Source organism: Triticum aestivum, chromosome 2B, assembly GCF_018294505.1.
Source record: "Triticum aestivum cultivar Chinese Spring chromosome 2B, IWGSC CS RefSeq v2.1, whole genome shotgun sequence".
In the NCBI taxonomy this organism is placed as follows: Eukaryota; Viridiplantae; Streptophyta; class Magnoliopsida; order Poales; family Poaceae; genus Triticum; species Triticum aestivum.
In genome coordinates this window covers 432,904,645-432,915,899 of record NC_057798.1, presented here as the reverse complement: position 1 = coordinate 432,915,899, position 11,255 = coordinate 432,904,645, and the positions used below count along the sequence as shown (strand labels likewise).

Genomic DNA, 11,255 nt, shown 5'->3' with positions numbered 1-11,255 from the left:
AAATAATGCGGTGTATGGTTATGGCAGTTCCAGCACTGTGCGTGTATATCATAATAAAATTGTGTAAGAGCTACTTCACAGCAAGTGCTCTCCTCATATGTTCCTTTTATGTGCATATATATACAGGTACTTTAAACGGAAAAGATACTTATGTCGACATCTTTGCAACCTGGGCAAAATGATACCTGAAGGAAGCGCTCCATTCTCGCACTAGAATGTTCAGGCCCTTGACCGTCATATCCATGAGGAAGGCAGACAACAAGCCCGGTCTGGCGGAGCCATTTTGCCTCTCCGCTACTAATGAACTGATCAAATATCACTTGAGCCCCATTTGAAAAATCACCAAACTGTGCTTCCCATAAAACCAGTGAGTTTGGGTTCTCCATTGAATAACCCAACTCAAAGCCCAGAACAGCAAATTCTGACAGGGAACTGTTCAAATTATAGCACACATCAGGTGATGGTAAACCAGATCAATTAAGAAAGGGAAACACATCAGGAGATAACATCAATATATATATTTAAAATAATGTTTAAATAATTATTTAAATGACAAGCTTATATTCAGATGACAAGGTTATGACTTCGCAAAGTGCACCCCAAGTAGTCTCTACCTAAAATTACTAATTTAGTCAGTTAAGAGAATATAACAATTTGTTAAGAATTTCCTCTTCTTTTTCTCGCTTCAGATTTTCTTAACAGTTCCAAACAATTATGAGCATGTAGAAATCAACCTTCTAAACCAACTTTGTTTTGGGTCTACCAATTATTCCAGGATAGTGTTTATTTAGTTATTTTTATTTCTAGATCATCCCAGAACATATAATGCTACGAAATTAAACAACATGTGTTTAGCCATGACTCCATCCCTGAGCAACATGTCTGCTACACATGCCATGTGTGCTGCTCAATTCAACGGGTACAAACCTTGTTGCATATCTCAGCTGCTAAAAGATCATGACAATGTATCAGCAAAAAACGCCAATTATTTGGCTAAGGACGAATGTCTGAAACCTTAGCAAGCTAAATTGCATCTTCAGTAATACTGGCCCCAATTTGTTTATGTTCTAACCATTCTCCTTAGGGTATTGTCAATTCTCCATTCCAGAGTTGACAATAATGAGCATAATTGGTCAGTCATGTGTCCACTGTCAAATACTGATGGATCAAGCCAGCCTTAAGCTTTCTCTTATGTATATGGATATAAAATCACTCACTATGTACAACATAAAGCCAACATTATAACTAAACTAGCTGATACAGTTTTCAGTCTATCTGCTTATGGTGATTTCATGTTTTATTATATATAAGAAATCTAACTGAAGTAACCCATGTGCACCCCTAACTGGAACAAGTTAGCAGACTACAATTCTTACCTGTTGCTTACAGTAAATAGTTCCTCATTCTGGTTCATGACAAGATTATCAAGTGGGCAGTACTGCTCTCCAGTTTCTTGGTCATGGATAACAGAATGGCGGTGGCTGAATGTACCTCTCTCAACATCCTGGCCACTTAACCTGACATGGTTCCCCTCAATTATAAGAGTTGCAAAAGCAAGTGCTTCACCCACTGCCCAGTCAATGCCTTCCCCAGTCTCAATCATTTGGCGACGCAGATCAAAAATCTTCTTGACAGCCCTGTGAGGTTTGAAAGTTTCTGGAAGTGTTGTCATGGCTTCACCAACACGTTTTAGAATCTCTGGCTTGACACTGCATTGTTGCAAATGCATTACATCAAATACACTAACACAAAATGTGGAGGGAAACACAGAACTGGAAGGAAAGAATCATTTACCCGGTGTTTCGGATACGTGAAATCTGTTCTGGGGACTTAAACCCAGTCCAGTAAGCTGAAAGCCAGTCCCTCTTGTTGGGGATATCGTCTTTGCTCTTTTTGAATTCCTCATTCAGTATGGTGCTGACCTTCTTGTGTATCTTGTCAATATCTTCCTTGGAGATCTTCCCTGATTCTAACAGCTGGTTTTGATATATCTCAAGCGCACTTGGGTGGTTCCTAATCACCTGATTCAGATAGAAATATATATCTTAAGTTGCTTGTATAATAAGTATAATAATATCGCTATTTTATTATGCAGAATCAGTTTTATTGCTGATTCATGGCAATCTTTCTACTTCTGTTTACCAATAGATAAGTAAAATAGTTAAGGCTCACAGTTATGTCTAATAAATGATAATTAGCCAGAGTTCCAACGATGATGCTTACTCAGAAAGTAAGGAATGATCAGGACTGAAATTAAGAATGAAAAATGCATATAGAATTGTGTGCCAGATCATAATCATAATGGTGTTTTCCTTTTTTCTTTCCTTTGGGAGCGGGGTGTGGGTGTGGACAGTACCTTGTACATTTTAGGCTGGGTGAAGGAGGGCTCGTCAATCTCATTATGCCCAAATCGACGGTAGCATACAATATCCACCACTACATCAGAATGAAATGTTTGCCTCCACTCCGCAGCAAGCTCACAAGTATGAACCACAGCCTCCAAGTCGTCACCGTTCACATGGAAAATTGGAGCATCCAATGCTTTGGCTACATCTGTACAATACTGTGAAGACCTCCCTGACATCGGATCAGTAGTGAACGCAACCTGATTATTGACCACAAGATGAATTGTTCCACCGGTGGTGTAGTTTGGAAGTGCACTCAGATGCAGGGTCTCATACACAACACCTTGCCCTGAGAAGCTTCCATCACCATGCAATAGCACCCCTAGATTCTTGGTCCTGTCAAGATCATTAGAATAGTACTGCTTTGCTCTGGTCTTCCCAGCAACAACAGGATCGACTGCTTCCAAGTGACTTGGATTTGCAACCAACGATAGATGGATATGTTTCCCACCTCTGGTAGGCCTATCATATGAAGTTCCTAGATGGTACTTGACATCGCCTGTCCCTGTATACAAACCCTCCCCCTCATTGACAGGCTTGGTACCACCACTAAACTCGCTGAAGATCTGTCGCAAGGGCTTACGTACGACGTTTCCCAAGACATTGAGCCTGCCTCTGTGTGGCATCCCAATGACAATACTCTCTACACCAAGATCAGCTGCCCTGTCAAACATCTCCTTCATACCAGGAATCAGTGTCTCGGCACCTTCTAGGCCAAATCGCTTTGCGGTGGTCCACTTCTGTGCCAAGAAATTCTCAAACTGGGTACTCCAGATGAGCCTATCGAGCATGACCTGGCGACGATCATAGGTGTACTCCCTTGGGTTAACTGTCTCGATCCTCTCCCTCAGCCAGTTGCACTTTTCGCGGTCAGGTATGTGCATGTACTCGTAACCAATGGTGCCACAGTAGGCCTGCTCCAGGCGTCCCAACACAGAACGAAGTGTCTGCACAGGCCGATTCTCGGACAAGAACCCAGCCATCCTCCACACCCCGAGGAAGAACTCCCGATCCAAATCAGACTCAGAGAACCCGTAGAACGCCGGGTCCAGGACATCCGGAACCGGGCGCTGCTCCAGCCCAAGAGGATCGAGCTTGGCCTTCATGTGGCCGCTCACCTGGTAGGCGCGCACGAGCAGCAGCAGCCTCATGCTCTCCTGGATCGTCTGGCCGGATATGCCGGGGGACGTGGCGGCCTGCCCGACAAAGTTCCGGAAGAAGTTGTCCCAGGACTCGTCGACGGAGGTCGGGTCCGCCTCCCACGCCCGCTGCAGCTCCTCGAGGTACACGCTGCTGGTGCCATCGAGGAAGCTGTCGGTGAGGCGCGAGAGCGGCACGGCGCGGGGCTCAGGCGCCGCGTACCGCCGGGGGAGCGTCGAGTGGAAGTACCGCGGCGCGGGGCCGGCGAACGGGCTCGCCGGAGCGCGCGACAGGCTCCTCCGCAGCGCCACCCGGGCTAAGCCCGACGCGGCCCGGAATAACCCCATTTTCAGATCGAATTTCCTCTCCCGACGCCAAATCTAGACGCGGAAAACTGGACGGGTTGGGGTACGGATCCAAGAGAAACAGAGAATTAGATCATCAGGAGAAAAGATCGGAGGAATCCAAACAAGTTAGGGTTCGTTACCTAGAAAAGAAATCGTCCCGATTCTTCGGTGGAAGAATGCCTGGAGCGGGTTCCACCCACGACGCCGCCGCGAGGGGAAGAGGGAAAAGATGGACGTGGATAAAAGGGGAGGATGGGGATATATTCGATATTTTTCTTGGATGTTTTCGCGAACAAGGCGTTGATGTATAGAGAATACTATTTTGGGTCCTTCCGGTGCTAATTGTTCATCATACTTCTCTTACGTGGACTAGTAAACCAAATAGAGAGGACAGAAGGCGAAGGAGGTGGGGGATACCGGCTTCAAGCTATGGTATGCGAGGACAGCTGCAAACAGAAATGGCGTAGGCATATTGATCAACAAGAGCCTCAAGTATGGAGTGGTAGACGTCAAGAGACGTGGGGACCGGATTATCCTGGTCAAGCTGTTAGTTGAGGATTTAGTTCTCAATGTTATCAACGTGTATGCCCCGCAAGTAGGCCACAATGAGAACACAAAGAGGGAGTTCTGGGAAGGCCTCGAAGACATGGTTAGGAGTGTACCGATTGATGAGAAGCTCTTCGTAGGAGGAGACCTCAATGGTCACGTGGGTACATCTAACACAGGTTTTGAAGGGGCGCATGCGGGCTTTGGCTATGGCATCAGGAATCAAGAAGGAGAAGATGTCTTAAGCTTTGCTCTAGCCTACAACATGATTGTAGCCAACACCCTCTTTAGAAAGAGAGAATCACATCTGGTGACTTTTAGTAGTGGCCAACATTCTAGCCAGATTGATTCCATCCTCTCGAGAAGGGAAGATAGGCGTGCGTGCCTAGACTGTAAGGTGATACCTGGAGAGAGTGTTGTACCCCAGCATAAGCTGGTGGTTGCTGACTTTCGCTTTCGAATTCGTGTCCAGCGGGATAAGCGGGCTAAAGTCGCTAGAACAAAGTGGTGAAAGCTCAAGGGGGAGGTAGCTCAGGCGTTCAAGGAGAGGGTCATTAAGGAGGGCCCTTGGGAGGAAGGAGGGGATGCGGACAATGTGTGGATGAAGATGGCGACTTGCATTCGTAAGGTGGCCTTAGAGGAGTTTGGAGTATCCAGGGGAAGGAGAAGCGAAGATAAGGATACCTGGTGGTGGAATGATGATGTCCAGAAGGCGATTAATGAGAATAAAGATTGCTTCAGACGCCTATACCTGGATAGGAGTGCACACAACATAGAGAAGTACAAGATGGCGAAGAAGGCCGCAAAGCGAGCTGTTGGTGAAGCAAGGGGTCGGGCGTATGAGGACCTCTACCAACGATTAGGCACGAAGGAAGGCGAAAGGGACATCTATAAGATGGCCAAGATCCAAGAGAGGAAGACGAGGGATATTGGCCAAGTCAAATGCATCAAGGACGGAGCAGGCCAACTCTTGGTGAAGAACGAGAAGATTAAGCATAGATGGCGGGAGTACTTCGACAAGTTGTTCAATGGGGAGAATAAAGGCTCTACCATTGAACTGGACGACTCTTTTGATGAGACCAGCATGCGTTCTGTGCGTCGAATCCAGGAGTCTGAGGTCAAGGAGGCTTTAAAAAGGATGAAGGAAGGCAAGGCGATGGGCCCGGATTGTATCCCCATTGAGGTGTGGAAAGGTCTCGGGGACATAGCGATAGTATGGCTAACCAAGCTTTTCAACCTCATTTTTCGGGCAAACAAGATGCCAGAAGAATGGAGACGGAGTATATTAGTACCAATCTTCAAGCACAAGGGGGATGTTCAGAGTTGTACTAATTACCGTGGAATTAAGCTGATGAGCCATACAATGAAGCTATGGGAGAGAGTCATTGAGCACCGCTTAAGAAGAATGACAAGCGTGACCAAAAATCAGTTTGGTTTCATGCCTGGGAGGTCGACCATGGAAGCCATTTTCTTGGTACGACAGCTTATGGAGAGATATAGGGAGCAAAAGAAGGACTTGCATATGGTGTTCATTGACTTGGAGAAGGCCTATGATAATATACCGTGGAATGTCATGTGGTGGGCCTTGGAGAAACACAAAGTCCCGGCAAAGTACATTACCCTCATCAAGGACATGTACGATAATGTTGTGACAAGTGTTCGAACAAGTGATGTCGACACTGATGACTTCCCGATTAAGATAGGACTGCATCAGGGGTCAGCTTTAAGCCCTTATCTTTTTGCATTGATGATGGATGAGGTCACAAGGGACATACAAGGAGATATCCCATGGTGTATGCTCTTTGCGGATGATGTGGTGCTAGTTGACGATAGTCGGGCGGGGGTAAATAGGAAGTTAGAGTTATGGAGACAAACCTTGGAATCAAAAGGGTTTAGGCTTAGTAGGACTAAAACCGAGTACGTGATGTGCGGTTTCAGTACTATTAGGTGTGAGGAGGAGGAGGTTAGCCTTGATGGTCAGGTGGTACCTCAGAAGGACACCTTTCGGTATTTGGGGTCAATGTTGTAGAAGGATGGGGGTATTGATTAAGGTGTGAACCATTGGATCAAAGCCGGATGGATGAAGAGGCGCCAAGCTTCTGGCATTCTCTGTGACAAGAGAGTGCCACAAAAGCTAAAAGGCAAGTTCTACAGGACGGCGGTTCGACCCGCAATGTTGTATGGAGCTGAGTGTTGGCCGACTAAAAGGCGACATGTTCAACAGTTAGGTGTGGCGGAGATGCGTATGTTGAGATAGATGTGTGGCCATACGAGGAAGGATCGAGTCCGGAATGATGATATACGAGATAGAGTTGGGGTAGCACCAATTGAAGAGAAGCTTGTCCAACATCGTCTGAGATGGTTTGGGCATATCCAGCGCAGGCCTCCAGAAACTCCAGTGCATAGTGGATGGCTAAAGCGTGCGGAGAATGTCAAGAGAGGGCGGGGGTAGACCGAATTTGACATAGGAGGAGTCCGTTAAGAGAGACCTGAAGGATTGGGGTATCACCGAAGAGCTAGCTATGGACAGGGGTGCATGGAAGCTTGCTATCCATGTGCCAGAGCCATGAGTTAGTTGCGAGATTTTATGGGTTTCACCTCTAGCCTACCTCAACTTGCTTGGGACTAAGGCTGCGTTTGGCAGCAAGGTTTTTTTAAAGTTTTCGAAGAATATTGCGGTTTCTGAAAAGAACCATGATTTTGAAAACTTTGATGTGTTTGGCTTTAGAAAAACTGAAGTTCTGTAAACCACAATATCTCAGAAACCAAGGTATTTTTGTTGTTTCGGAAAAAGAGGTCCCGAGCTCTTTTTTCTAAACCGAACGGCGCAGTTGACGTCCCCGTCTATATCCAGATGAGATCGCCTCCTACTTTTCCTCTGACTATTATCTCGCTAACGAATTCGATTATATCTCCTGCTTATTAGCTGATTCTGTTTGATTCACGTACGTTCTCTTCTCGTGTGCTTCTTCTTCCAGCCGGCGTCACCTGCAAGTCTCCCTCTCCCATCTCCTCCGTCGGCCATGAGTCAATCAAGCCCACCACCAGGGAAAAAGGTATGCGCTCATCTATGCCCTTTCCGATGAATGCAATACTGCCACAAGGGGCGGCATATTGAATATACTCCATGCTGATCTTCCAAGGAGTAGATGTCAACGTGGGCTAATACGAGGGCAGTGATTAGTTTCCAGTGATCTTCCAAGCTTCTTGCTTCTCGGTCGTGTACTTGTACGCCTATTAATTTCCGGCAAGTAGCGCATGTCTTGAATAGTTCATGGAGTAGATCGATTGGTCTGTCTGAAGAACACTCGTACGCACAAGGCTTTTCTAGGTAGCCAATGCAGTACCAACTTTGCACGTACACGCACATATAATTTTGGCCGGACTGAAAGTACACGCACATATAGAAAAAAAATATGATGGCAACATTCCTAAGATTGCATTGCTTTAATCTAGTTGATTAATGAACTATGATGTACGTCCTGGTTAAATTAATCTTGCTATTGAACGCCGGCTGATTGATCTATTTCTTGCACTTGTCTAGTTAGCTCAGCATCTAACTGTAGTCATGTTGAGTACGTACATCATCTTTTACTTGGCGATGCATCATATTGTCTTGCTATGATTATATGCCAATCTTCAACTAACAATTAAAAAACAATTGCAGAGCCAAAAAGGGACAGAGCAGCATGGACTAATGGTCGCTTAGCTTTTCTAGTGTCAATGATGAAAGAGTACTCAGATGCGGGGAAGTACCGTGGCCAAAATGGGTGGACAAAGGAAGGATGGAAGGCTATGAAAGACCGATTAAATGCGAGACCTCCTGGAGCTAATTTTACTGTTCAACAGCTGAAAGATAGGGAGCAAAGGCTGAAGAAGGAACTGAATGTCGTCAAGTCTATTGTGGAAAAGAGTGGATTTGGTTGGGATCCCAAGAACAAAGTTCCAACGGCTTTAGATGAAAAATGGGAGGAGCTATCAACTGAACAACGCAAGTGGAGGCACAAACCATTCCCGTACTATGTTGTTCTATATGAAATTCATGAAGGTTTGTTTTTGACAATGATTAAAATTAAGAAGTTACTCCTATCATGTCACTTATTAGTCACCTAATTTGTATGCAGGTAAAATGGCAGAAGGCAAGCGTTGCAAAAGGACAACTGATGGTACTGAAGAGAGGTACAAGAATATGTCCCATCTTCCTGAACATGGAACCTATACTGATAATGTTATGAGGGCTTCTAGTATGGATACTCCTGAGGCAACACTATCTGCTCCGGGATCAGCAATCCCAGAATATGACTGGGGTGGAAATATATATGGTGATGATGTTGATTTATCATATGGTGGATATTCAGAACCTCTAGGGAGTAATGAAAATCATGTTTCAGCAGTAGAAGATTTAACAAGTGTGGATTCACCTCGAAGGAAGAGGCTTCGGAATTCAAAAGGATCTGATGATGGAAGTGACAAAACTAAGGGAAAAAGAGGCAAGGACATTGTGTTGGCCAACTTGGTTTCTGTGAGGGAAGAAGAAATGCAGACTTGTAAGGAAATGAAGACAAAGCAAATTGACAGCTACAAGGAAATCAAGATGGCCCAAATGGAAAGGAATGACCCCAAAAATGATCCTTATGGCATGCCAAACTATATTGAGAAACTTAGAACATTGGGACTCACTCCAAGTGACCAGCACAAGATGATTAACCATCTGAAAGAACATATGCTAAACCGTCAAACATTCATGGAAGTAGACGATGATGTTCTTTCCGTGATTATCAAAGAAGTGGTGGCCCCGCATGTCTGAAGGTTACCAAAGCAGGAGACATTTTATTTAATCATGTTACCATTTCATTATACGTTCGTTCAGTGTCATCTTTCATGAATCGTTGCCAATTAAGTAGTATCATGTTTCTTTCTATATTGTGAATAAAGGAAGCACAATAACTATATTGATTCTTTTTATTCATTCCTCGTATACAATATTAATATTCTGCTTATTTTATTGTACTCATGAGACATCCAACCTACCGGGAAAAAAATGCTAAAATATATGAATTTATTTTATTCAGTACACTTCTGAACAAAAACATATATAAACAGGAGAGCAAATGAAAGTCATGCAATATTTCTTCTAGTCCGTCTGAGATAGTCTTGATAGTCATTCCACATGGCATTGGCTATTTCATCCCTTTTTGTGCTACCTAGTGCTTGTAGCTCATTGAGAGAATGTATGTCATTTGTATACTTCATATCTCCACTTGGAACATCAATTATTTTTACTGGATCAATCTCTGATTCAACTTGGTCCAACCATTGTTCGCCACCCTCATTACTACAAATGAAATTATGAAGAGCACAACATGCTATCGCAATTTCTGCTTGCGAGTTGATGGGGTATTGCGATGCACATTTTAGTATAGGGAAACGCTTCTTCAGAACTCCAATTACACGCTCAACATGATTACGAAGTTGTGCATGCCTCAGGTTGAATAGTTCTCGAGGATTCTGCGGCCGCTGATTGCATTTAGCCTGCTCCACCAAATGGTACCTTACATTGCGATAAGGTGCAATAAAATTAGGCGTATTCGCATAACCAGCATCCACCAAATAAAACTTTCCTTCGGGGACATAGAAGTTATTTTCAAGAGCATCTTGTAGAACACGAGCGTCGGAAGCGGAACCTTCCCATCCGCTGCTGACATGGACGAAACGATTATCAAAATCACATGCAACCATAACATTTTGTGACAGTGTTCCCTTTCTGTTACGATATGGATCTTGGTCATTTGGAGATATGCTATTTGGAATATGTGTTCCATCTATTTCCATCTATTGCTCCAATACAATCCTACAAAAAAAATTGCATACAATGAAAACTTTGCATTTATATATGGTTATAGCACTGAAGGGTTAAAAGGTGAATAATACCCTGAAATATGGCATAAATTTCGTATTGCTTGCAACTTTGAGAGGAACATTAATTGGAGGCAACTATATTATACTTCCTGTCAATATCATGAGGGCGTTAAACACAATACGGAAATAGCGACTTATGACCTCACCACTATGCTGAAATTGCCCTTGGAGTGTACGATTGGTTGCATTCTTTGAAACGGCATATAAAAATATGCCTACTTGTTCTTCCACTGAGACAAAATTTATATCTCTTAGATGGCATCTTTCTCGAAGGCACTGGACTAAGTTACGAAAAATATACTGCTCCATCCGAAAATCTCGTTTGCATCTCAATTCATGACCTTCTAGAACTTCTCGCACGTACCGATCTCCCGTAAGGATGGATGTATGTATACGTGTGTGGTTGGCCGAGCTTCTATCATTAGCATACAAAGCTTCGATGATAGCTAATTCATCATCTTCTCTACGTTTGCGCATCAAAAAATTACCCAACATTCTGATTGACAATATAACACACCTACACAAATATGCATATGACATCTTAGGTATACACTTTCCTAGATCCCCCAACCCTCGAAAAAAATGATTGATAGTAGAACATACCTGCTAACTTTCTGTAGATCACATTTGTAAATCAAGAGAAACTTGTTGTGTGAAGACTAGAATATCTTGCGACTGTGTGTTCGTTTGAAGAGGGGTATATATAGGTGGATTAGTTCAAGTCTTCAACGCTAGTGGACCAAGCAAAGGCCATACGTGATTCTAGGATAGACATATTCTAGGTTAGGTGACATGCATGTAGATGCAGCAGAGATAGACATTTTCTATAGATCCTAGCATCTAGGTCGGGCGGACGTGTGCATGCATGGCGGCTGCATGCAGCCAGCCACCGTTAGCA

The 11,255-nt window shown here is 44.1% G+C and overlaps 1 protein-coding gene and 1 long non-coding RNA gene across 2 annotated transcripts in view; both read right to left on the bottom strand.

The window, feature by feature from the left end:
• LOC123045313 (2-oxoglutarate dehydrogenase, mitochondrial) overlaps positions 1-4,336 on the bottom strand; it is a 6,579-nt gene extending 2,243 nt beyond the window's left edge. The window contains exons 1-5 of the mRNA XM_044468316.1: positions 4,033-4,336; positions 2,357-3,939; positions 1,795-2,021; positions 1,377-1,709; positions 186-432 (exon numbers count right to left, since the gene is read on the bottom strand). Of these exons, the coding sequence (XP_044324251.1) occupies positions 186-432; positions 1,377-1,709; positions 1,795-2,021; positions 2,357-3,892 (2,343 nt within the window). The 5' untranslated portion in view covers positions 3,893-3,939; positions 4,033-4,336. The remainder of the gene's footprint in view (positions 1-185; positions 433-1,376; positions 1,710-1,794; positions 2,022-2,356; positions 3,940-4,032) is intronic.
• A 5,032-nt stretch (positions 4,337-9,368) lies between these two features.
• On the bottom strand, positions 9,369-11,008 carry LOC123041338 (uncharacterized). The gene is made up of 3 exons (XR_006418473.1): positions 10,961-11,008; positions 10,370-10,874; positions 9,369-10,289 (listed from the first exon to the last, which is right to left on the bottom strand). It is a non-coding gene; the product is annotated as an uncharacterized lncRNA (long non-coding RNA).
• Positions 11,009-11,255: the final 247 nt, after the last annotated feature.